Source organism: Capricornis sumatraensis, chromosome 7, assembly GCF_032405125.1.
Source record: "Capricornis sumatraensis isolate serow.1 chromosome 7, serow.2, whole genome shotgun sequence".
Lineage (NCBI taxonomy): Eukaryota > Metazoa > Chordata > Mammalia > Artiodactyla > Bovidae > Capricornis > Capricornis sumatraensis.
Window position 1 is genome coordinate 104,566,860 of NC_091075.1, and position 22,675 is coordinate 104,589,534.

The 22,675-nt window shown below is 40.5% G+C and overlaps 1 protein-coding gene across 1 annotated transcript; it reads right to left on the bottom strand.

Moving 5' to 3' along the window:
* Positions 1-958: 958 nt before the first annotated feature.
* LOC138081740 (17-beta-hydroxysteroid dehydrogenase 13) lies at positions 959-21,465 on the bottom strand. The gene is made up of 8 exons (XM_068974822.1): positions 21,181-21,465; positions 17,739-17,846; positions 16,566-16,697; positions 12,874-12,980; positions 9,760-9,897; positions 5,642-5,758; positions 4,268-4,381; positions 959-1,904 (listed from the first exon to the last, which is right to left on the bottom strand). Exons 1-7 carry the CDS (start codon positions 21,388-21,390, stop codon positions 4,291-4,293), a joined length of 903 nt encoding a protein of 300 aa, XP_068830923.1. The 5' UTR covers positions 21,391-21,465; the 3' UTR covers positions 959-1,904; positions 4,268-4,290.
* Between the last annotated feature and the right edge of the window lie 1,210 nt (positions 21,466-22,675).

The following is a 22,675-nucleotide window of genomic DNA, read 5'->3' on the forward strand; positions in this document are numbered from 1 at the left end:
TGCAGGAGACACAGGTTCCCTGTGTTGGGAAGATCCCCTGCAGTAGAAAGTGGCAAGCACTCTAGTATTCTTGCCTGGAAAATTCCATGAACAGAGGAATCTGGCGGGCTACAGTCCATGGGGTTGCAAAGAGCTGGACACGGCTGAGCACACGTGCACTGAGTGGTTGCTTTACATTGTTGTGTTAGGTTCTGCTGCACAACAGAGTGATCAGCTATATGTATACGTACATCCTCCACTGTCTCTCATTTAGTCTGTTGCTTGTCCTATCTACTGCATGAGAGCTACATTAAGAAAAAGAGTTTGCTTTATTCACTGATGCTTCCCCAAGTCCAAAACTGAGGCTAACCCTCAATAAGTGTTTGTTAAGTAAATGAAAAAGGAAATAAATTGAGAAAATCTGGAAACATCCTAAATGTTCTATTACAAGGGAACAGTTAAATATAGTACCATTTAGTACTATGTGCCCATGAAAAAGGATGAGGTTAAATTTTATATGCTGAAAGAAAAGGCTTTTGGGATATTTTGGTGAACTAACAAAACAAGTTATAGCATATAGTACACATCTTGAAACAATTAATGTAACACATGCAGTAAAAGAAGGTGTTTGTCATATGTGTGCTCATATGTGCATGAGAAAAAGATGGGAAGATGTACGTTAATAGCCTGATCTCTAGGGAATGGGACTGTGGAGGAGAGGTTTATATATTTTTACTTTACATATTTCTCTTTTGAAGTTTTGTAATCATTCTTTTAAGATACTACCTTTTGAGGACTTCCCTAGTGGTCCAGTGGTTAGGACTCCACACTTCCAATGCAGGGTTTGATCTCTGGTCAGGGAACTAGGATCCCACGTGCCAGGTGGTGCAGTCAAATAAATAAATAACGACTAAAATAATAACAATACATTTTAAGCTTCCACTCATAAAGTTCTTAATTTTAAGGCAAACAATAGAAACAAAAATCATGAACAAATATTAAAGGACTGATGCTGAAGCTGAAGCTGCAATACTTTGGCCACCTGATGCGAAGAACTGACTCATTGGAAAAGACCCTGATGCTGGGAAAGATTGAAGGCAGGAAAGAGAAGGGGACAACAGAGGATAAGATGGTAGGATGGCATCACTGACTCAAAAGACATGAGTTTGAGCAAGCTCCGGGGGTTGGTGGTGGACAGGGAAGCCTGGTGTGCTGCAGTCTGTGGGGTTGCAAAGAGTCGGATACAACTGAGCGACTGAACTGAACTGAAGTGAATAAGGAAAAAAGTCTCAAAACGATAGTACTCTGTGCAGTGCCTCACATACGAAGGACTCAGTAAGTTTCAGTGTGTAAACCTCCTAACAGTCAAAGAAGCTGGAGTTGGGAGAATCCCTAATCCCTTTCTGCATCTGTAAGCTCTGTCTGCTTGATAATACCCAGGTCCTTGCTTCCTGAAAGATGCTTAAAGGCTCAGAGCTTAGAGATCAAAACTCTTAATTTTATAACTACAAGAGGTTATTTTTTAAAAGCATAGCAACATATTTATCATTTGTTTTTAAAATATTGTTTTTATTAATGATTTGCATTTAATCATTTACTTTCACTTAGGATAAAACAGGCAGAGAAGACAATGGCACCCCACTCCAGTACTCTTGCCTGGAAAATCCCGTGGATGGAGGAGCCTGGTAGACTGCATTCCATGGGGTCGCTAAGAGTCGGACATGACTGAGCGACTTCACTTTTGCTTTTCACTTTCATGCATTGGAAATGGCAACCCACTCCAGTATTCTTGCCTGTAGAATCCCAGGGACGAGAGAGCCTGGTAGGCTGCCGTCTATGGGGTTGCACAGAGTCGGACACGACTGAAGCGACTTAGCAGCAGCAGCAGCAGGATAAAACAGGAGGATAGTCTAAGCCAAAGTAGTCTATAGCATTAGTGAAAAACAGAGAAAACTAGATTATCCTTGATGTACTTGGAGTCAGATTTTTTTTTTTATTTTATATATATATAAAAAAACAACAACTCTATTTTCCTTTCCATCTCTCAGATCCACAGTACAGTATTAAGTAGCTGGCCTAGCATCCATGCATTAGCTTTCATTTTTGAAGCTCAAAGCTGTCCAAACATCTCTGGTACCAATAATATGTGCTGCACTCAATATGCCAGCAAATTTGGAAAACTCAGCAGTGGCCACAGGACTGGAAAAGGTCAGTTTTCATTCCAATCCCAAAGAAAGGCAATGCCAAAGAATGCTCAAACTACCACACAATTGGACTCATCTCACACGCTAGTAAGGTAATGCTCAAAATTCTCCAAGCCAGGCTTCAACAGTATGTGAACCGTGAACATCCTGATGTTCAAGCTGGTTTTAGAAAAGGCAGAGGAACCAGAGATCAAATTGCCAACATCCGCTGGATCATGGAAAAAGCAAGAGAGTTCCAGAAACACATCTATTTCTGCTTTATTGACTATGCCAAAGCCTTTGATTGTGTGGATCACAATAAGCTGTGGAAAATTCTGAGAGAGATGGGAATACCAGACCACCTCACCTGCCTCTTGAGAAATCTGTATGCAGGTCAGGAAGCAACAGTTAGAACTGGACATGGAACAACAGACTGGTTCCAAATAGGAAAAGGAGTATGTCAAGGCTGTATATTGTCACCCTGCTTATTTAACTTCTATGCAGAGTACATCATGAGAAACGCTGGACTGGAGGAAACACAAGCTGGAATCAAGATTGCCGGGAGAAACATCAATAACCTCAGATATGCAGATGACATCACCCTTATGGCAGAAAGTGAAGAGGAGCTAAAAAGCCTCTTGATGAAAGTAAAAGAGGAGAGTGAAAAAGCTGGCTTAAAACTCAACATTCAGAAAATGAAGATCATGACATCCGGTCCCATCACTTCATGGGAAATAGATGGGGAAACAGTGGAAACAGTGTCAGACTTTATTTTGGGGGGCTCCCAAATCACTGCAGATGGTGACTGCAGCCAGGAAATTAAAAGACGCTTACTCCTTGGAAGAAAAGTTATGACCAACCTAGATAGCATATTCAAAAGCAGAGACATTACTTTGCCGACTAAGGTCCATCTAGTCAAGGCTATGGTTTTTCCTGCGGTCATGTATGGATGTGAGAGTTGGACTGTGAAGAAGGCTGAGCACCGAAGAATTGATGCTTTTGAACTGTGGTGTTGGAGAAGACTCTTGAGGGTCCCTTGGACTGCAAGGAGATCCAACCAGTCCATTCTGAAGGAGATCAACCCTGGGATTTCTTTGGAAGGAATGATGCTAAAGCTGAAACTCCAGTACTTTGGCCACTTCATGTGAAGAGTTGACTCATTGGAAAAGACTGTGATCCTGGGAGGGATTGGGGGCAGGAGGAGAAGGGGATGACAGAGGATGAGATGGCTGGATGGCATCACTGACTTGATGGACGTGAGTCTGGGTGAACTCCAGGAGTTGGTGATGGACAGGGAGGCGTGGCATGCTGCAATTCATGGGGTCGCAAAGAGTCGGACATGACTGAGCGACTGAACCGAACTGAACCGAACTGAACCAATAATATGTGGAAAAATAAACTACAAAGAAAGAGGTTACCATGGGGTTAAAATTTCAGATACCCTGAGATTCAAGAGAGACTTATCTTTTGTAAAGTCACAGTATTTTCAGTGACTATGAAAAGGGCAGAAAGTGTGGAGGGCACACTCTTGGTGGATATAAAATCTATATCAGGAACAGAATAAGGTAAGAAAGCACTGTTACGGGCTGATGAAAAAGGGAGAAGCAAGAGAAAGCTTCCAAACGTTGACTTGCATAGGTGTAATCTGTCTCTTTTTTGGAGTACAGCCATCTGCTTAAACTTGGTCTCTGATTGCTAGCTCACACTGTGTACTTGCTGACATTCTGTGGCCAGGCTACAGATTTACTTTAAGAACAGTCTTCAAATATCCCTGTGTAAATAAGTTCTTTTTGTATTTACTCTCAGGGAGGTAGCTTTGTCCACCTTTAAACGAAAAGAAAAGAAAGGAAACCTCTTAAAGAGAAATGACCTCTTAAGTATGTTTACGTAAGCATACGAGTTTTTGAGAGGCACAGAATGAAAAATGGATCTATTAAAACTGCATGCATAATCTTGAGAAATAGAAAGACAGGTGATTAGTCTTGTTCATTCAACCACTGCTAATGCCAAACCAATGTTTTTTAATATTAACAGTATTAAAAAATGTGAAATAGAGCTTTGAAGCATTGACTCTAAATTTAGTTCCACATCATTAAGGTGCATACATCTCAGCCTGGAGCTCATGTATTCATTTCATTTTGATTTTGTGGCCAATCACTGCTTCAAATTGAATATCCTGTACGCGATTTATGGCTGCCAAGGCACGTTCAGGGAGAAATCTGTATGAAAGAAAAGATGAACGTTTTTGAGTTTAAAATCTTGGACATCAGAGTTCATTTTTGTTGTCAGTGAAAATAACCTGAGAGCTGTCTGGTTTGCGCTTCATTTTTTTTCTGTTCTTCCTTTCTTTCTTTATGTCTACGTTGCTCTTGGTGGGTGTGTGTGTCTTTTAATACTCACAGTTCAAATATCATGCAAATATAAAGAAAGCACTGATATATACCATTCTTCTCACCTTCTTATATTAATAAAATCTGGCTTAAAATCTTATGTGAGTAAAGACCGAAATATGAAGGTCTGCACTTATTTTTTATAAATGTCAATGAATCCTGATGCTAAGAGTTCACAGAGGAACAGCACCAGAATCCATTTAATCAATTTCTCCACTTCTTGAGTTTTTACTGCATATCTATAATATGGTACTTTAAAAGCAGCAACTGCCTTTGAGGAACTTCTTGTTTAAGAGGTTAAGCAACCGGCTTAGATGACTTCACTGGGAATTCTATAAATTGTTTAAGAAAGAAATAATACCATTCCACACAAGCTATTCCTGAAAGGAGAAGAGGAGAGAATACTTTACAAATCAGTTTATGAGGTAAGTATTATGCTGACCCAAAAGTCAAAGACATTACAGAGCAGGGTTAGTCTAATCTTTAGAATGACTCAGTGTAATTCATTATGTTAGCAAACTAAAATGGAAAGACCAGCAATCCTCTTAATATATTCAGTAAAACTTTTGACAAAATTCACATCTACTCTTGATGAAGACTCTCATCAAAATAATAATAGAAGGGAACTTCTTCAACTTGATAAAGAGCAAATGAAAAAAATCTACAGCTGATATCATTCTGAACTGTGAAATTGTGACTTCTTTCCTCCTAAGATCAGAGACAACACTTGGACGTGTGCTTTCATGAGTCCTCCCTGACATTGCAACAGGAGGTTCTAGCCAGTGTGATAAGGCAAGAAATAAAAAACATAAAGATTGGAAAAATGAAGAAGCCAAAGTGTGTCTTGATTTACAGACAATATGATCATCTATGTAAAAATATCTGGCAAAGACTGGGCGGAGACGGTGGATGTAGTACAGTAAATGATTCATCCTCTTTTTATAGACTGGGTAAGGTAATAACAGAGGCAACTTAACTGTTTCCCCTTGGCATGGAGAGTTTCCATGGCAACTTTCACAACTGAAAGGCTCTTCATCATGATAGCTCTATCAGTGTTTTAGCATTTTCGGTGTTTTGTGCTGTACTTACCTCTCTATTGCTAAGGAGATATTGATATATGATGGAACAAAAATCATTTTCTTATCGGTAAGTATTCCATCTATCAAGCTTCTTACAACTTCTTCTGTCTCCAACACAGGCCATATTCTGTGATTTAAAATATAAAGTTGGATTCTTTTTATTTATTTATTTAATGAAGGCAGGAAAACGGTCTTTTCATCAGTTAGGATTTAAAAGTTTCTAGGATTCACTGCTCAAATGCCACCTGCCTCCCCTCCCCCATGCCATGTTGATGTTTCGTTATCACAGTCTTCTACTTTCACATCCCACTCTGTGTTTCATGGCTCACTCAGTCAAAACATCAAAGCGGTGGAGAGGAATTAGATAGAAGGGCAGGAGAGGAGGCAAGGAAGCCTAATGGGTAGAACTGACCATAGGACAGAAAGAAAACATCTGACATCTTTCTTCAGGGCTCGTTAGCTACAGGAAAAGAAATCTAGAACTAAGTACACCTGCTTTCTTGTGGAGGTGTCCCACAAAGCTGGACTGTTTTGTACTGTACCGACTTGCCTGTACTACAGTTTAATGAAAGTTCAATCCCATGGATGGAGGAGCCTGGTAGGCTGCAGTCCATGGGATCGTGAAGTGTCAGGCACGACTGAGCGACTTCCCTTTCACTCTTCACTTTCATGCATTGAAGGAAATGGCAACCCACTCCAGTGTTCTTGCCTGGAAAATCCCAGGGATGGGGGAGCCTGGTGGGCTGCCGTCTATGGGTCGCACAGAGTCAGACACAACTGAAGCGACTTAGCAGCAGCAGCAGCAAGGTGTGTGTGTTATGTTACAACTGGAGGGGTGTGACCTTGCTTATACTCAAGACTGTACACATGAGTTCTTGAGAAGTATTCATAACCACAAGCCCAGTGTAGAATGCCCATTAGTACAAGGTGATAGCAGGAAATTAAAGTGTAAATGGATTGAAAGTATTGCACCAAAATTAAGATGTCTGAGTGGCTTAGTAATAAAAAGGTTGTGCAGAAGAATTAAGTAGGTAGTGGCAGTTATAACTTCCTTCCTTGAGCTCTCATGTGATTTATTGCAGATGATGGTGTGATCGAGGTCTCCATGGCATTGAGTGGCAAGCCAGCCAAGAATAATACAAATCAATATTTTTCTAAATTATGGGGTGCTGCCTCTTTCCTCCCTGATTTCTCCTACCTGATTCTATCAACGGCATCTCTAAGCCAAATCTGCCCTTAGTATATGGACATGTCAGCCTTTGCCAAGGAAATTCAGAATCAGGGAGTCTGGGTGGGACCAGCCCCAGATTCTCAGCATTGCCTGGGTCAGCCCTTAGGGTCACCCTAGGAACCCACACACCTGAGGTCACATTATTTTTGTTTGTTGGCTTTACCATGAAGCATTCAGGGTCTTCACTCCCCCAGCAGGGACTGAACCCCTGCTCCCTGCATTGGGAGCTTGGAGTCGTAACCGCTCAACCACCAGGAAAGTCCCCAAGATTGCATTAGCCTCAGTCTTCTCGCCTTCTCCACCAGAAGACCCAGTCCTCTGGGCACACACTAAGCCTGAATGCTTACCAAGAGGGTTTTTATTGGGCCCCATTTCCTATTTAAGAAAAATGAGCCCAGAGTCCCAGTTGTATCATGGTATTTACTAATATACAGTGCTGCATACTTGTTAAGCGTCTGTATTCTAACTCAGTTAATGATTCAACTGCCAGGGACTCGCTACAGCTCCAGAGATGACACAGCAAGTTTAGGGGTTCAGTCAGTAGCTTCAAATCTGGCATGTGGCGTGTGCATGCTCAGGCGTGTCCGACTGTAATAAGGCTGAGCTTAAAAGGGAGTGTTAACGCGTTGTGAGTGTGCACGCTAAGGCACTTCAGTTGTGTTCAACTCTTTGTAACCCTATGGACTCTAGCCCAGGAGGCTCCTCTGTCCATGGGATTCTCCAGGCAAGAATACTGGAGTGGGTTGCCATTTTCTCCTCCAGGGGATCTTCCTGACTCAGGGATTGAACCTGTGTCTCCTCCATTGGCAGGTGGGTTCTTCAGCATCTAAGCCACCTGGGAAGCCCTGTTAACTCTTTTGAATGACTATATTTAGGACTAATTCCCTTCTTGTAATAAACTGACTTCACATTAGCAAGCTTAGTATATTTTGTTAACTTGTAGCAGAATGTATACTGGAATTGAGGCATATTTGTGAAGCAGGTGTATTAATTTTAGGGTCCTTATCCTCACCTTTCTGCTTTTTTCCCTCTTATTTCAGGGCCAATTTCTCCTCTCTTATGATCTGATCCTCCCTTACCAGAGACAAAGTATATATCTGCAGAAATTCACCTTGATCATTTTGAGGGTTTTCCTAATGGCTCAGACAGTGAAGAATCTGCCTGCAACGCAGAAGACGTGGGTTCGATCCCTGGGTCATGATCCCCTGGAGAAGGAAATGGCTACCCACTCCAGCATTCTTACCTGGAGAATTCCATGGACAGAAGAGCGTGGTGGGCTACAGTCCATGGGGTCACAAAGAGTCAGACATGACTGAGCAAATAACACTATTACTTTCAAGGGATTAGAGATTCAGTGTATTGCTGTTCTAGAAATGTTTGCATTGTAAAGGAAGACAGGGTGGTAACCGTGACCAAATGCCTGTGGTTATATTTACTATGTCAATGTTTTTCCAAGCCTGTCTCCAGACTTACTTGATATGGTTGTAAACGAAGCAAAACAAAACAAAATGCCCTGTTCTTAGAACTCATTTCAGTTTACTGAGTCGGAATTTCTAAGGGAGAGGCTAAGAACGTTTACTTTTTATGTAAGCACAGATGATGATTCTTAGGATCAGGCAAGTTTGGACAATATTGGAGGACTTTTTGCCACCACTGTGGTCGGTGTTGGGAGGAAGATGGTGGAAATGAGGCAGATTCCTGTGCCTTTCCATACTCCATTGGAGGAAGATGAACCACGAAGGGGAGAAGGTGATGTTAGGTATCATTCATTTTGGGGGTGTGGTTCCAAGAGAAGGCACCTCTCCATCCTGCCCATCCCCATTCTCACTCCCTCTTAGCACTTGCATGTGTGTTGACTCTTTCACGTGGACATGAATAAACACCCGTTGCTGGACATGTGGACACAGTGGAGGAAGGAAAGGGTAGGACGAATTGAGAAAGTAGCATCAAAATATGTACTCTGTCATGTGTAAAGCAGATGACTAGTGGGAAGTTACCATATAACACAGGGAGCCCTGCCCAGCATTTTGTGATGACCTGGGGCGGGGAACGGGGAGCGTGAGTGCGATGGCGGGGAGAGAGGCTCACGAGGGAGGGGGTGTGTATACATATCATGGGCACTCAGTTACTTCAGTGGTGTCTGACTCTTCGTGACCCCATGGCTCATTGCCCGTGAGATTTTCCAGGCAAGAATACTGGAGTAGGATGCCAATTCTTCCTCCAGGGGACCTTCCCAACTCAGGGGCTGAAGCCACGCCTCCTGCATCTCCTGTACTGCAGGTGCATTCTTTACTGCTGAGCCACCGGGGAAGCCTATATACATATATTTGGGCTGACTGATTTGGGTTGTTGTATGGCAGAAACCAGCACAACATTGTAAAGCAATTATCCTCCAATTTAAAAAAGTAAAAAGTGATAATGTTGAATGTTGAAAGAAAGAATACCCATTGCTTGGATTCATTGGCAGCTGATCTCTCCTGCTAGTCCCTAAAGCATCTCCCCTTCGTTCATCTAATTTCAAAGTGAAGACACAAAGGCAGTACAGTAACATTAATAAGAAAAAAATGACAAAAAAAGAGAAAAAAATCCTTTTCCTTTTCCATTTTCCCCCCTATTTTCTCAGTTGACCCACCTAAAAATTTCTCATGTAATTTTCATAGGAATTTCTTATGTAATTTTCATAGGAATTTCTCATGTAATTGTCATAGGAATTACTCATGTAATTGTCATAGGAATTTCTCATGCAATTTTCATAGGAATTTCTCATGTAATTTTATATGAATTTCTCATGTAGTTTTCATAGTAATCACTCATGTAATTTTCTTACCAATTTCTCATGTAATTTTCATCCTAATTTCTCATGCTATGTTTCTATCCTAACTTGATCTTGGCCTCACCTTGTACTTGGGTTTTTGGTGAATCCAGTATTCACAAAAACTGGGCAGAGACATGAAGTTTTGATACCAGTTTTTCCCAAGGCTTCCAGTTCTGATGTCAGGGCTCGGTGAAAACCAACAGCAGCAAATTTGCTGGAACTGTAAGAGAATTATCTGTTCTTGTTAGCTAAGGAAAAGTGAAATACATTCTCCAACTCTCTGTGAAAAGAAAATGTTGATTTTGCTTGAGAACTAATAAAAGCCAACCCCCCAAATCTTCCACTTGGTCATCTATTTTCATATCTGATTTCACTGAATTGTGACTGTAGCAGTGATAACAATAGAACAAATTCTAATAAAACTTTAACTTCATTACTGATCACTTTTCCACCCTACATGTAGTTTTCCATGCAATCTTTAAACTTTTTTCTAATCAGTTTTTACTACTATTTTTATTTAGAAAAATATGAATCAAGAAGAACATGTTTAGAAAAATTACATAACTAATATCTGTATTAACAAGCTTCTGTGAGACGCTATGCATCTCTACTTCCTCAGTGGTTTCTCTCCTGAAATGTAGAGTTCACTTTGGCTTCTTAATTTCATTGTGAACATCTGACTTTTGCTGTGTTAGTGTGTGCGACCTCCAACATATCACCTTGTCTTTTTCCTTTGATTTTCTGATCTTTAAAATGCTGGTAATAAAATACATGACTGTCTTGAGGATTAAACTGCATAATAACTCTATTACTTAAAAGTAATATGCATAATAACTTTATTACCTATAAGGAGCTATGTAATGTTAATTGTATTTTTTACCCAGATTGCAATAAGAACAATAAAGTTAAAGGTTGACTGCTTTCTTAAAGGAATAGAAAAAAGGAAAACTATTAGTACATTGGGTTTCCACATTTCTAAACACTAAAACAATATTGCATGTTTAATCTGTAAAATCCTGATTTGTGTTTTACGATGGTAGAGGCTGCTTGAAATAAACATTTGTATGTGCATGGACACCTTAACCTACAGTGAAACTTAACTACAGCTGTGACTACTTTCAGTGTCAGAAATAATTTGATTCGTGACTAAATTCAACCTTGAGCATGGATGTGCAGGGAAACAATAAACCAGCTATCTACCTATTCATCCCCAGCCACTGATAAACATGTTAGCAAGTTAAATTTTTCTATGAGGTTGATATAAGGCTGGAATAAGAAAATGAGATGCCATTGAAGGAGGTACAAAGAAAAGATTCTTTGCAAATAGTGAATCCTGATGAAAGTGAAAGAGGAGAGTGAAAAAGTTGGCTTAAAGCTCAACATTTAGAAAACGAAGATCATGGCATCTGGTCCCATCACTTCATGGGAAATAGATGGGGAAACAGTGGAAACAGTGTCAGACTTTATTTTGGGGGGCTCCAAAATCACTGCAGATGGTGACTGCAGCCATGAAATTAAAAGATGCTTACTCCTTGGAAGGAAAGGAGTAACCTAGATAGCATATTCAAAAGCAGAGACATTACTTTGCTGACTAAGGTCCATCTAGTCAAGACTATGGTTTTTCCAGTGGTCATGTATGGATGTTAGAGTTGGACTGTGAAGAAAGTTGAGCTCTGAAGAATTGATGCTTTTGAAGTGTGGTGTTAGAGAAGACTCTTGAGAGTCCCTTGGACTGCAAGGAGATCCAACCAGTCCACCCTAAAGGAGATCATCCTGGGTGTTCATTGGAAGGACTGATGCTGAAGCTGAAACTCCAATACTTTGGCCACCTCAAGCAGAGTTGACCCATTGGAAAAGACTCTGATGCTGGGAGGGATTGGGGGAAGGAGGAGAAGGGGGCAACAGAGGATGAGATGGCTGGATGGCATCACCGACTCGATGGAGTTTGGGTGAACTCTGGGAGTTGGTGATGGACAGGGAGGCCTGGCGTGCTGCGATTCATGGGGTCACAAAGAGTCGGACACGACTGAGCGACTGAACTGAACTGAAGGCCTTTTTGCCTTCTTCTTTTTATATCCTAGTTATCTGTTGTTTTGTTGTTGTTTAGTCGCTAAGTTGTGTCCAACTCTTTTGTGACCCCATGGACTGTAGTCTGCCAGGCCCCTGTGTCCATGAGATTTTCCAGACTAGAATACTGGAGTGGGTTGCCATTTTCTTCTCCAGGGGATCTTCCCAACCCAGGATCAAACCCTCGTCTCCTACATTGGCAGGTAGATCTTTACCACTGAGCCACCAGGGAAGCCTGTGTCCTTGGTAGAGCATGGAGGATGCTATCTGCATCTTTTAATATGGTAGAGGCTTTCTCTCAATCTTTCTCTCTCTTTCTTTGCCTCTCTCTGTCTCTTACACACACACACAGTCTCTCATGACACAAGCACACTGGAAAATGTTTTGATCCGGTGGCCACTCTGTTTAGCTTTTCTTGGGCACAAGGGCCATTGCACAGACTTATGTTCATTTGGACTTATCTGTATGTTTTGCTTCTTAGCCTGCGAGTTCCTTATTTCTTTTACAAACATCTACTCATTCCCGGATACAATGGAAACATCCTTGGTTATACTCTTTTCTTTCATTGCTGTGCAGAGGAGTTTTCAGAAATTTAAAAATATTTTAAATGATGATGAGTTTCATTATTTTAGAAGTCATTTTTAGGAGTTTATTCCAAATTACTATATATATTCTATAAATCCAAATTAACTGTATGAGATTTCTTTATATTTTTGCAAGACATTTGATTTTTTGTTGTAAAAACACTCAAAAATGAATAAAACTTAATTCTAGCTCTCTGAAAAGAATTTTAAAATGAAATAAATTACCTGTTAGGAAGACTGGAATCTGAGGTCTAATAAACCCTTAAAAGGGCTTCTCAGGTAGCATTAGTGGTAAAGAACCTGCTTTTCAATGCAGGAGATGAAAGAGCTACGGGTTCAATCCTTGGGTTGGGAAGATTCCCTGAAGAAGGGCATAGCAAGCGACTTCAATATTCTTGCCTGGGGAATACCATGGATAGAGGAGCCTGGTGGGCTATAGTCCATGGGTCTCAAAGAGTTGGACAGGACTGAAGTGACTTAGCATGGATGTATGCAAATACTTACAAGTATAAAAATATATAACACTGCTAGAAAGTAATACTTACCAATATGGAATAAGATAAGGAATCACTCCGTGGCCGCACACTGAAGCCACCGTGACAATGTGGCCATGGTTTCTTCTTATCATTGATGGAAGAAGTGCTTTTGTGATCTTCAGAATCATTGCAGAGAGAAAAGTAACAATGACACAAGTGTTAGATTTCCCAACTAGATAGTTTTATTTTTTTAATTAAGTATTTTTAATTGGAGGATAACTACCTTACAAAACTGTGAAGGTTTTTTGCCATACATCGACATGAATCAGCCACAGGTGCACGTGTCCCTCATCCTGAGCCTCCCTCCCACCTCCCTCCCCATCCTATCCCTCTGGGTTGTCCCACAGCGCCAGTTTTGAGTGGCCCTGATTCATGAATCGAACTTGCACTGGTCATCTGTTTTCCATATGGTAATATACACATTTCAGTGCTATTCTCTCAAATCATCCCACCCTCACCTTCTCCCACTTCATATATATAAGAAGTATTACATGTTTTTAAACTTGTAAGAGGTTGCCACGCCCTTCTGCAGGGGATCTTCCGAGCCCAAGGATCGAATCCACAGCTCTTTCATCTGTTCTTTGCATCTGTGTCTCTTTTGCTGCCTTGCATATAGGGTTGTTGTTACCGTGGTGGTTTTATTTTTTAAGACAAAATGTCTTTTGAGACAACTTTTACAATGAAATAAAATGTGTGCCAAGATTCCATGATTACTTCTCTATCAGTGACAGAAATGAAAAATGATTGGAATGATTGGTTTAAGCTGCCATTGAGTGCTGTGTACTGTGTACCACATGCCAAAAACTCATCTTAATATCCCTTTCCCTGGTGGCTCAGAGGTTAAAGTGTTTGCCTGCAATGTGGGAGACCTGGGTTCAATCCCTGGGTCGGGAAGATCCCCTGGAGAAGGAAATGGCAACCCACTCCAGTACTCTTGCCTGGAGAACCCCATGGATTGAGGAGCCTGGTGGGCTATAGGCCACAGGGTCGCAAAGAGTTGGACACGACTGAGTGACTTCACTTCACTTTCCCTTCAGAGGGAATCCATAAAATCTCTTTTATGGATCCAACAATGTTATTAAGGAAAAACTCAAGAGTTTTCAGAACTGAAAAAATTCCAGATGGTAATCTTATATCTTGTGATTTCTTTTGTTTGGGACTTTAGCTTTCTAACAAGAAGAGTTAAAACCCTGTGTAGCTATATCAGTTTCAGTAGAAAAAGTTGAATCCTAAACTGATGGTCATTAGGCAACATAATTAGGTTTAGTATCTCCTGTTTGTAATATTGTGCATCATATATTGATGCCATAGGAAACAAACGTCTTTCTTTTCCTCCCAAAAGCTTTCTGTTTTGTGAGAAATATCAATAATATTTTATGAGAATTTTATAAGTCCACCCTGTGGACCCTATGCAAATTCATAGAGCCAGAACTGCTAAACCACAGCACCCCCAAATTCCTGACCCAAGAAACTGTGAGAGGAAAGTAAACATTTATTCTTGCTTTAGTTCACTGAGTTTTGCTGTGTAGCTATAGAGAGTGACAATAAACTGTGGAAAATTCTTCAAGAAATGGGAACACCAGACCACCGGACCTGCCTCTTGAGAAGCCTATATGCAGGTCAGGAAGCAACAGTTAGAACTGGACATGGAACAGCAGACTGGTTCCAAATAGGAAAAAGAGTACGTCAAGGCTGTATACTGTCACCATGCTTATTTAACTTCTATGCAGAGTACATCATGAGAAGGTTGGGCTGGGAGAAGCACAAGCTGGAATCAAGATTGCCAGGAGAAATATCAATAACCTCAGATAAGCAGATGACACCACCCTTATGGCAGAAAGTGAAGAGGAACTAAAAAGCCTCTTGATGAAAGTGAAAGAGAAGAGTTGAAAAGCTGGCTTAAAGCTCAACATTCAGAAACCGAAGATCATGGCATCTGGTCCCATCACTTCATGGGAAATAGATGGGGAACAGTGGAAACAGTGTCAAACTTTATTGTTTTGGGCTCCAAAATCACTGCAGATGGTGACTGCAGCCAGGAAATTAAAAGACGCTTCCTCCTTGGAAGAAAAGTTATGACCAACCTAGATAGCATATTCAAAAGCAGAGATATTACTTTGCCAACAAAGGTCCATCTAGTCAAGGCTATTGTTTTTCCTGTGGTCATGTATGGATGTGAGAGTTGGACTGTGAAGAAGGCTGAGCGCCTAAGAATTGATGCTTTTGAACTGTGGTGTTGGGGAAGACTCTTGAGAGTCCCTTGGACTGCAAGGAGATCCAACCAGTCCATTCTAAAGGAGGTCAGCCCTGAGTGTTCTTTGGAAGGAATGATGCTAAAGCTGAAACTCTAGTACTTTGGCCACCTCATGTGAAGAGTTGACTCACTGGAAAAGACTCTGATGCTGGGAGGGATTGGGGGCAGGAGGAGAAGGGAATGACAGAGGCTGAGATGGCTGGATGGCATCACCGATTCGATGGACGTGAGTTTGAGTGAACTCCAGGAGTTGGTGATGGACAGGGAGGGCTGGCGTGCTGCTATTCATGGGGTCACAAAGAGTCGGACACGACTGAGCGACTGAACTGAACTGTACTGATAGAGAGTGAATGCATGGAGTCTCTTTGTAGTTCAGTGGAAATAATAATTCATTCTCATTAGCATATGTAAAGGATTTGGGAAAATGAGGAAACATAGCTCTTTCTTTCTTCTCTTTCCTGGAATCCAGCTCTGTCCTAGGTTCCACAATAACACTGAGGCACTGGAAGATTAATTCATATAAAAGTTCTCTACAAAGGCACATTTCCATCTCTCACAAAACCAACCAATTTTAAGAGGTCTGTAGAGCCATATCTCTAAGCTCCAACCTGATGTAGCCCTTGTCCAGATTCCCATTTAAAATAGTCTCCAACTCCTATATAACCCAAGTAGGGAGCTCTTTATCCTTTCTATTCTACAATTCCATGACATAAGGTTGCAAGGGAATGTACACAATATGTATTTTCTGTAAAGCACAAAAAAGATATACACTGACAATCCTTAGAAAACAAAACAAACAAGTGTTAGTCGCTCAGTCATGTCCAGCTCTTTGCGATCCCATGGACTGCAGCTCACTAGGCTCTTCTGTCCATGGGATTCTCCAGACTAGAATACTGGTGTGGGCTGCCGTTTCCTTTTCCAAGGAATCTTCCCAACCTAGGAGTCAAACCCGGGTCTCCTGCATTGCAGGCAGATGCTTTACTGTTTAAGCTACCAGGGAAGCCCTATCCTTAGAAAAGCGCCACAAATATCTGGTTGGCCAAAAAGTTCATTCGGATTTTTCATCAGTTGGCAAAACCAGTACGAACATTTTGGCCTACCCAATATTCTTTTTGAGTGCCTAGTACGTGCCAGGCTTCGTGTAGGTACTGGTGGATGAGACAGACTAACTAGCCCACATTCTGGTGAGTTGTGTTTCCTTGAACCCTGTGCCCTTCTGTCAGTTGTTATTCAGCTGCAAAGTTGTGTCTGACTCTTTGCGACCCCATGGACTGCAGCATGCCACGAATCCTTCTGTCAGAGACACCAATATTTGATGATTGTTGTTTTAAGGCAAAGATATGCAGTTGTCCATCCAGAAGGGTGTGAACTCAATTATGAATTTCACGTACCTTAAAAGAAGTTATCAGACACGCACAACCTAGGGATGTTTCTGACTCATACTCACCCAAAAATGTCCTAAGATGTTGATCTCAAAAGTTTTGGTGATCTCCTCATCCTTTGTACTAAGAAGGTCAGCTGGATATATTGCCCCAGCATTATTCACCACGATGGTTACATCACCAACTTCTTTCTTTACCTTTTGAAATAGAATGAACGGTCATTGGGTTCATTATAGAATAGAAATAGAAAGTTCATTGGATGTATTATAGAAACTCAAAGTTTTGGGACTAATATCATCCAGGGATCAGATTCGTTATTCTATTTGATGAGATTGCTCAGAGTTTGAGGGGAAAAGAGCATTAGCCCAAAGTGTGGTTACAAAGGTAACACTGTCATAAAACTGGGATAACCTGGTTTTTTAACAGGTAAATTTCAGTACCCAGTACATCATAGTTTTTTTTGGTAACTTACCAATAAAATGAAATTAGTGTTCTGTTGATTAACTGATATATCAGTTCTAATCAAACATTTAAAAACTGCTAATTGAGTAATCCTAGTTTCACCACCTAGGTCATGTGTACTCACTACATGACCTTGGTCTGACATATCAGTTCTTACCAAATATTTTTAAAGTGCTAATTGGGTAATCTTGGCTTCTCCACCTACTAGCTACATGACCTTTGTCTGATTTCACCTCTTTGAATCTCAATTTGCTCATCAGTCAAATGAGGTTTATAGAGTTATTGTAGGGATTAAAGGGTGAAAATATCTATCAACATGCTTGGTCCATTGTATTTGATATTTACTCTTAAACATTGTTATTATAATTAATATACATTTTCTATAGAAGATTAGTTTGGCACCAACGTAAAATCCCAAAGAGGAAATAATTAAAGGAAAAAATAAAGGAACTTCTGTAAAGGTGACAGGACTAAAAGGAAGACTAGAACATGATCCTTTCCCCTGGTGATAAATCTTTGTTCTTTCCTCTGTACTATTGCTTGAATTTCTGATCAGAATGAAATTGACTAATAATACAAAACAACAATAATAGGCAGAGTTGAGTGGATCATATGGAAGAAAAAAGTGTATGTCCTTCCTTGTAAACACAGCTACCTCAGCTGGCAGAAGCTAAAAAAAAAATCAAGTTTAAATTAGGCTGTCATAAAGAACCTTTTCATATTCCATGTAAAGGGACATAAAACCACGGGGAGAAATGTGTACGCTGAAGTCTCACCTGGTCTACGGAGCTGTAAATCTCTTCCCTGTTACTGCAGTCTACCACAAACACGTGTGTAGTGGCCCCTAGTTTTCTGCATTCTGCTGCAGTTTCCTCAACACCATGCTGTAATTGGGAAAAAATAAATTCTGAAAGGTGAGTAGACAAGAGGGAGGTAGAAAATAGCTGAGATTCAATTTTTTCAAAGGTTAAAATTCAGAGGACTTCCCTGGTGGTCACATGGTTAAGAATCTGCCTTCCAATGCAGGGGACGCAGGTTCAATCCCTGGTCGGTGAACTAAGATCCCACGTGCTATGGCGCAACGAAGCCCGTGTGTCACAAGTAGAGAAACCCCACCAAAACTAGAGAAAGCTTGCTGCAACAAAAGCCCGCGCAGCCAAAAAAAAAAAAAAAAAAAGAAAGAAAAACAAATTGAAACAGAATTTCCTCCTTGTTTGTGAGCAAATTTCATGAGAGACACTGCTTGACTAATTTGCAGAGGTCACAACCTGGCTTTTCTGCCAAGGAAGGCTCCTATTAGTCTCCTGTGTTTCCACCTTGTTTTGCTGTATTTTCATAGCTTAAAGAACATGCTTGAAAGATACTGCTCTTTGTGGTGTCATGAAGGGAGATGTTTGAGTATGGAGAAGAAAACAAAAATCAACAGTATATTTACCATATATTTGTTGAGCACCAATTATGTAATAGACAGTGAAGCATAAATTCTAAACTAGTGGTAATTTTAAACTATATACCTCTGCCCATCAGACTTTTCTCAACAATTCTGCTTTAAACCTCTAGAAAGGAAGGAGGAAGAAGGATCCTTATTTGAGAAAACCTTTCATGGAGAGACTATGCTACTAATTCCAGGGCGGTAATATTACATTCTTCAGGTGTCCTGGAGTGAAAATGGGCAAAGGCCATGGATGGATTTTCATCTGTGTAACTGCTTTGCACATAACTCCAGGACATAGAGACAGAGGAACTCATTTTCAGCCTAAATTCAAAGACCTCTTTCCTAAAATAAAGTCACCCTGATGCTTCTTGACTTGCATTTCTGGAAAATTAGCATTCTTTTCAAGTTCTGACATCTGTTGAAATTCATAAAGAAGATTATAAAGTATTTAAAATTATACTGTTTCCTTTCAGAATTTGTTAGCTCTTCTCTGTGATGAAGAGTCAAGATGCCTTGAAAGCCCATTTGGCATGTTGGGATGTTAGTGGTGTGGTTGTTATTTGGGGCTGTCTCCGAGTCAGTGTTGGGTGGTTTTCCTTTTCCAGTAGGGATGACGAATAATACAAAACAATAATAACAGGCAGAGTTGAGTGGTTTGTATGGAAGGAAAAAGTATATATCCTTCATCCAAGGTCATTGTCCCTCACAGATTTCTGAGGAGTTTCAAAGGTATAAAGAAGGAGGTCAGAAGACTTTCACTATTTGGGTTTTAGCTGGGATCTCGTTCATTGCAGATTACAAGATGACACTCTTTTATCTCTAGAGTCAAGGTCAGTTGAGAGCTATTAGTAATCTAAGTTTTCATCAGATGCTGAGCTAGAAAACTGCAAGATGTAATGTCTTGTCTTCATAAGCAAAATGCTTGCTTCAACTCCAGCATGTGGTGTGTACTCCACTTGTCACAGTTCAGATTTAATGTGAATAAACTGTTAATATGACTTGGTGTGTAAGGAAAAAGAAGCCAGCAAAACAGAAAGACAGTTGATAGTTAAAGGAGATCTGAGTTACACTTACAGCCTTAGAGTGAATCATGTAATATCTTAAATGTTCAACCATAAAAATGCAAGGGCTCAAACAGACCCTGTGAGGCCAGGTGACCCATCCTTCAAGCAGAATCTTAAATAAGTCATTTTTACTTCTTATCATTGGGATTTAAAAAATACTTAATAAATGTCAGGTCTTTCTCCAAAAATATACATCTGGAGGGATCCAGAGTTCAAATTTCATCAAGCCCTTCTCATGAATTTATACTTATTTATTTATTTTTTTGACAAACACCTGAGAAAAGCAAGCAGTTATTTTCTCAATTTGTAAATTCTTGTCCTTTTCTTGATTTTTTTTTTATTTTTTATTTTTTTATTAAATTTTAAAATCTTTAATTCTTACATGTGTTCCCAAACATGAAACCCCCTCCCACCTCCCTCTTGTCCTTTTCTTGAAAGTGTGTTGAAATCTCTTCAAGGACCAAACTGATGCCAAATAGCTTTTAAGTGAATCAGCTTATCTTAAGTGCTCATATCTGTTATATAAAAATATATCAATTTTTTGTGTGTAACGTAATATTATTTACTAAATAGAAAGAACCAGAGAACAAGTTTTCTAAATTCAAAAGACATTTCTGAAGGTCTTAAGAAAATAGGCGCCAGTTAGACATGTTGGCAAAGAACATTAACATATGGCAACTAAAGTCTCACTGTGATTTTTAGAAACACTAACTCTCCAAAAAAAAAAAAAAAAAAAACTGGATAATGTTTTTCCTATCCTAAAATTCTGCAAGCATTTTTTTCTGTGAATATTTGCATGGCCGAGTCAGAATTCAAAAGTTTAGGAGACCCTGGACTCTGGTGGCCCAGTAGTTAAGAGTCAGTACTTCCAATGCAAGACTCATGGGTTCAATTCCTGGTGGGGGAACTAGAATTCTGCATGCCATGTGGCGCAGCGAAAAAATTTTTAAAATAAGAACAAAGCAAAAGTTTAGGGAAAATGATACAAGATTTCAGTTGTGAGTAGTTAATTTAATGTTTACAAATATCAGTACAAAAAAAAACCCAAAAAGCAAACAAATGCCCAAGAAAAAGTCTGACACTCTTCATGGAAGGGTATTAAATATGACTAACATTTCCTATAGCCAGGTATTGTTTTAAGCACTTAAATAGTAATTTGTTTAGTCTTTCTTTCCATTAAAAGCCAGATGGTAAACATATTAGAGTTCTGTGCATGTGAGAGTTGGGCACCAAGAGGTTCTGTTACATGTTCTTTGTTTTTCATCTGGTTTTTGCCTGGACAGCCCTTTAAAAAATACATCCCTAGCTCAACAGGCTGCTCTGGGAGCAAGTCTGGCCCACTGGCTGTAGTGTGTTAACCTCTGTTCTTAACGCATCCTGTGGACTGTTATCCCCATTTCAGAGATAGGGAAATGAGGCTGGGAGAAATTAAGTGACAGTTCAATTTAAACAGTTTGGAAGTAGCCTGGCTCCTGAATCTGCTATCAAACCAGCATATCAGGACACAAAAATCACTGGTAAGGTCTCAGTGAAGTTTCCATCAAATCATCCTGATGCATGTGTAGAGCAAGGTTCTAAAAAATGTAGTTAACCCACTTTGAACAAGAAAAATACCAAGATAAGCAAATGCTAAGTCAAATAATTTTAAAAACACCCGTCTCACTTATATGGGCCCTCCCTGGCGGGTAACTTTAAAAGATGGGCGAATGAATCCAGTACCTTATTAATATCCCACAGAACCAGTCTGCTCTTCCGTTGTGCAAATTCATAGGCGGTCTGCCTGCCTATTCCATGCCCGGCTCCTGTAATGAGAACAATCTCCCCAGCCACAGATTTTCTCCTCCTGGGAATGAAGACCTTCAACAGAGATTCCAAGTAGGAATAAATGATGATGAGCAGAAGCAGAAGGAGATCCAAGATAATCTTCATGGCTCTGCTCTGCCCTTTTCTCCTCTGCCTCAGTTCCTGTCTAGTCTCAGCAAAGTGCTCTCCTCTTCAAAGAGCTTCAGGAATGAGCTGCATGCTAGGTGTTGATGGGGCTGGGCAAAGTAGTGAAGATTTGTAGGCAGGTTTTGGTCATGTGTTCTAATGGGTTAGATACCACTTGAGCTTTTGAAGCTGGGCCAGTTGTTAGTAAAAACTTGGCACAGGGATAAGGGAAATCTAGAGAAGGTATTCTCTGGACTTGCTTTCTGAGAAGCATTTCTGTACTATGCTTCATCACATCAACTGAAAAAAATAAGATGCACAACCTAAAAGCTGAGTGCGTGTGTCTGTGTTAGTCACTCAGTCACGTCTGACTCTTTGTGATTCCATGAACTGCAGCCCGCCAGTCTTCTTTGTCCTTGGAATTTTTCAGGCAAGAATACTGGAATGGGTTGCCATTCCCTTCTCCAGGGGATCTTCCTGACCAAGGGATCGAACCTGGGTCTCCCACATTGCAGGTGGATTCTTTATTGTCCATTGCTGACTATAGGCTGACATTACAGCCTGCCAGATAGTACTGTTCCAAAGATGTAAAGTGAAGTTGCTCAGTCGTGTCCGACTTTTGCGACCCCATAGACTATAGCCTGCTAGGTTCCTCTATCCATGGGATTCTCCAGGCAAGAATACTGGAGTGGGTTTCCATTTCCTTCTCCAGGGGATCTTCCCAACACAGGGATCAAACCTGGGTCTCCCACCCTGCGGGCAGACTCTTTACTGTCTGAGCCACCAGGGGCTCCCCAAAGATGTAAGAAAGTGGTCCAGTGGCTAAGGCTCTGTTCCCAGTGCAGAGAGCCTGAGTTTTGTCATTGGTTGGGGAACAAGATCCCACATGCCCACTTGACTCTTCCTTCCAGGATGTCTGGCCCTAGGTGGTGATCATGCCATCAGGGTTATCTGGGTCATTAAGATCTTTTTTGTACAGTTATTCTGTGTATTCTTGCCACCTCTTCTTAATACCTTCTGTTTCCATTAGACCCATACCATTTCTGCCCTTAACTCTGCCTATTTTTACATGAAATGTTCCCTTGGTATCTCTATTTTTCTTGAAGAGATCTCTAGTCTTTTCCATTCTATTGTTTTCCTCCATTTCTTTCCATTGTTTACTTAAGAAAGCTTTGTCTTTCCTTGCTATTCTATGGAGCTCTGCATTCAGATGGCTTTATCTCTCCTTTGCCTTTCGCTTTTCTTCTTTTCTCAGCTATTTGTAAGGCCTCCTCAGACAACTATT

Bases quoted from the DNA above. Each gene is read 5' to 3' on its own strand.
- LOC138081740 (XM_068974822.1), bottom strand. From the start codon at position 21,390: ATGAAGATTATCTTGGATCTCCTTCTGCTTCTGCTCATCATCATTTAT. The intron at 9,898-12,873 runs GTAAGTATTACT...ATTCTCTTACAG, and splicing joins CCTTATCTTATTCCATATTG to TTCCAGCAAATTTGCTGCTG. The intron at 5,759-9,759 runs GTGAGGCCAAGA...TTTAAATCACAG, and splicing joins ACCAAAAACCCAAGTACAAG to AATATGGCCTGTGTTGGAGA.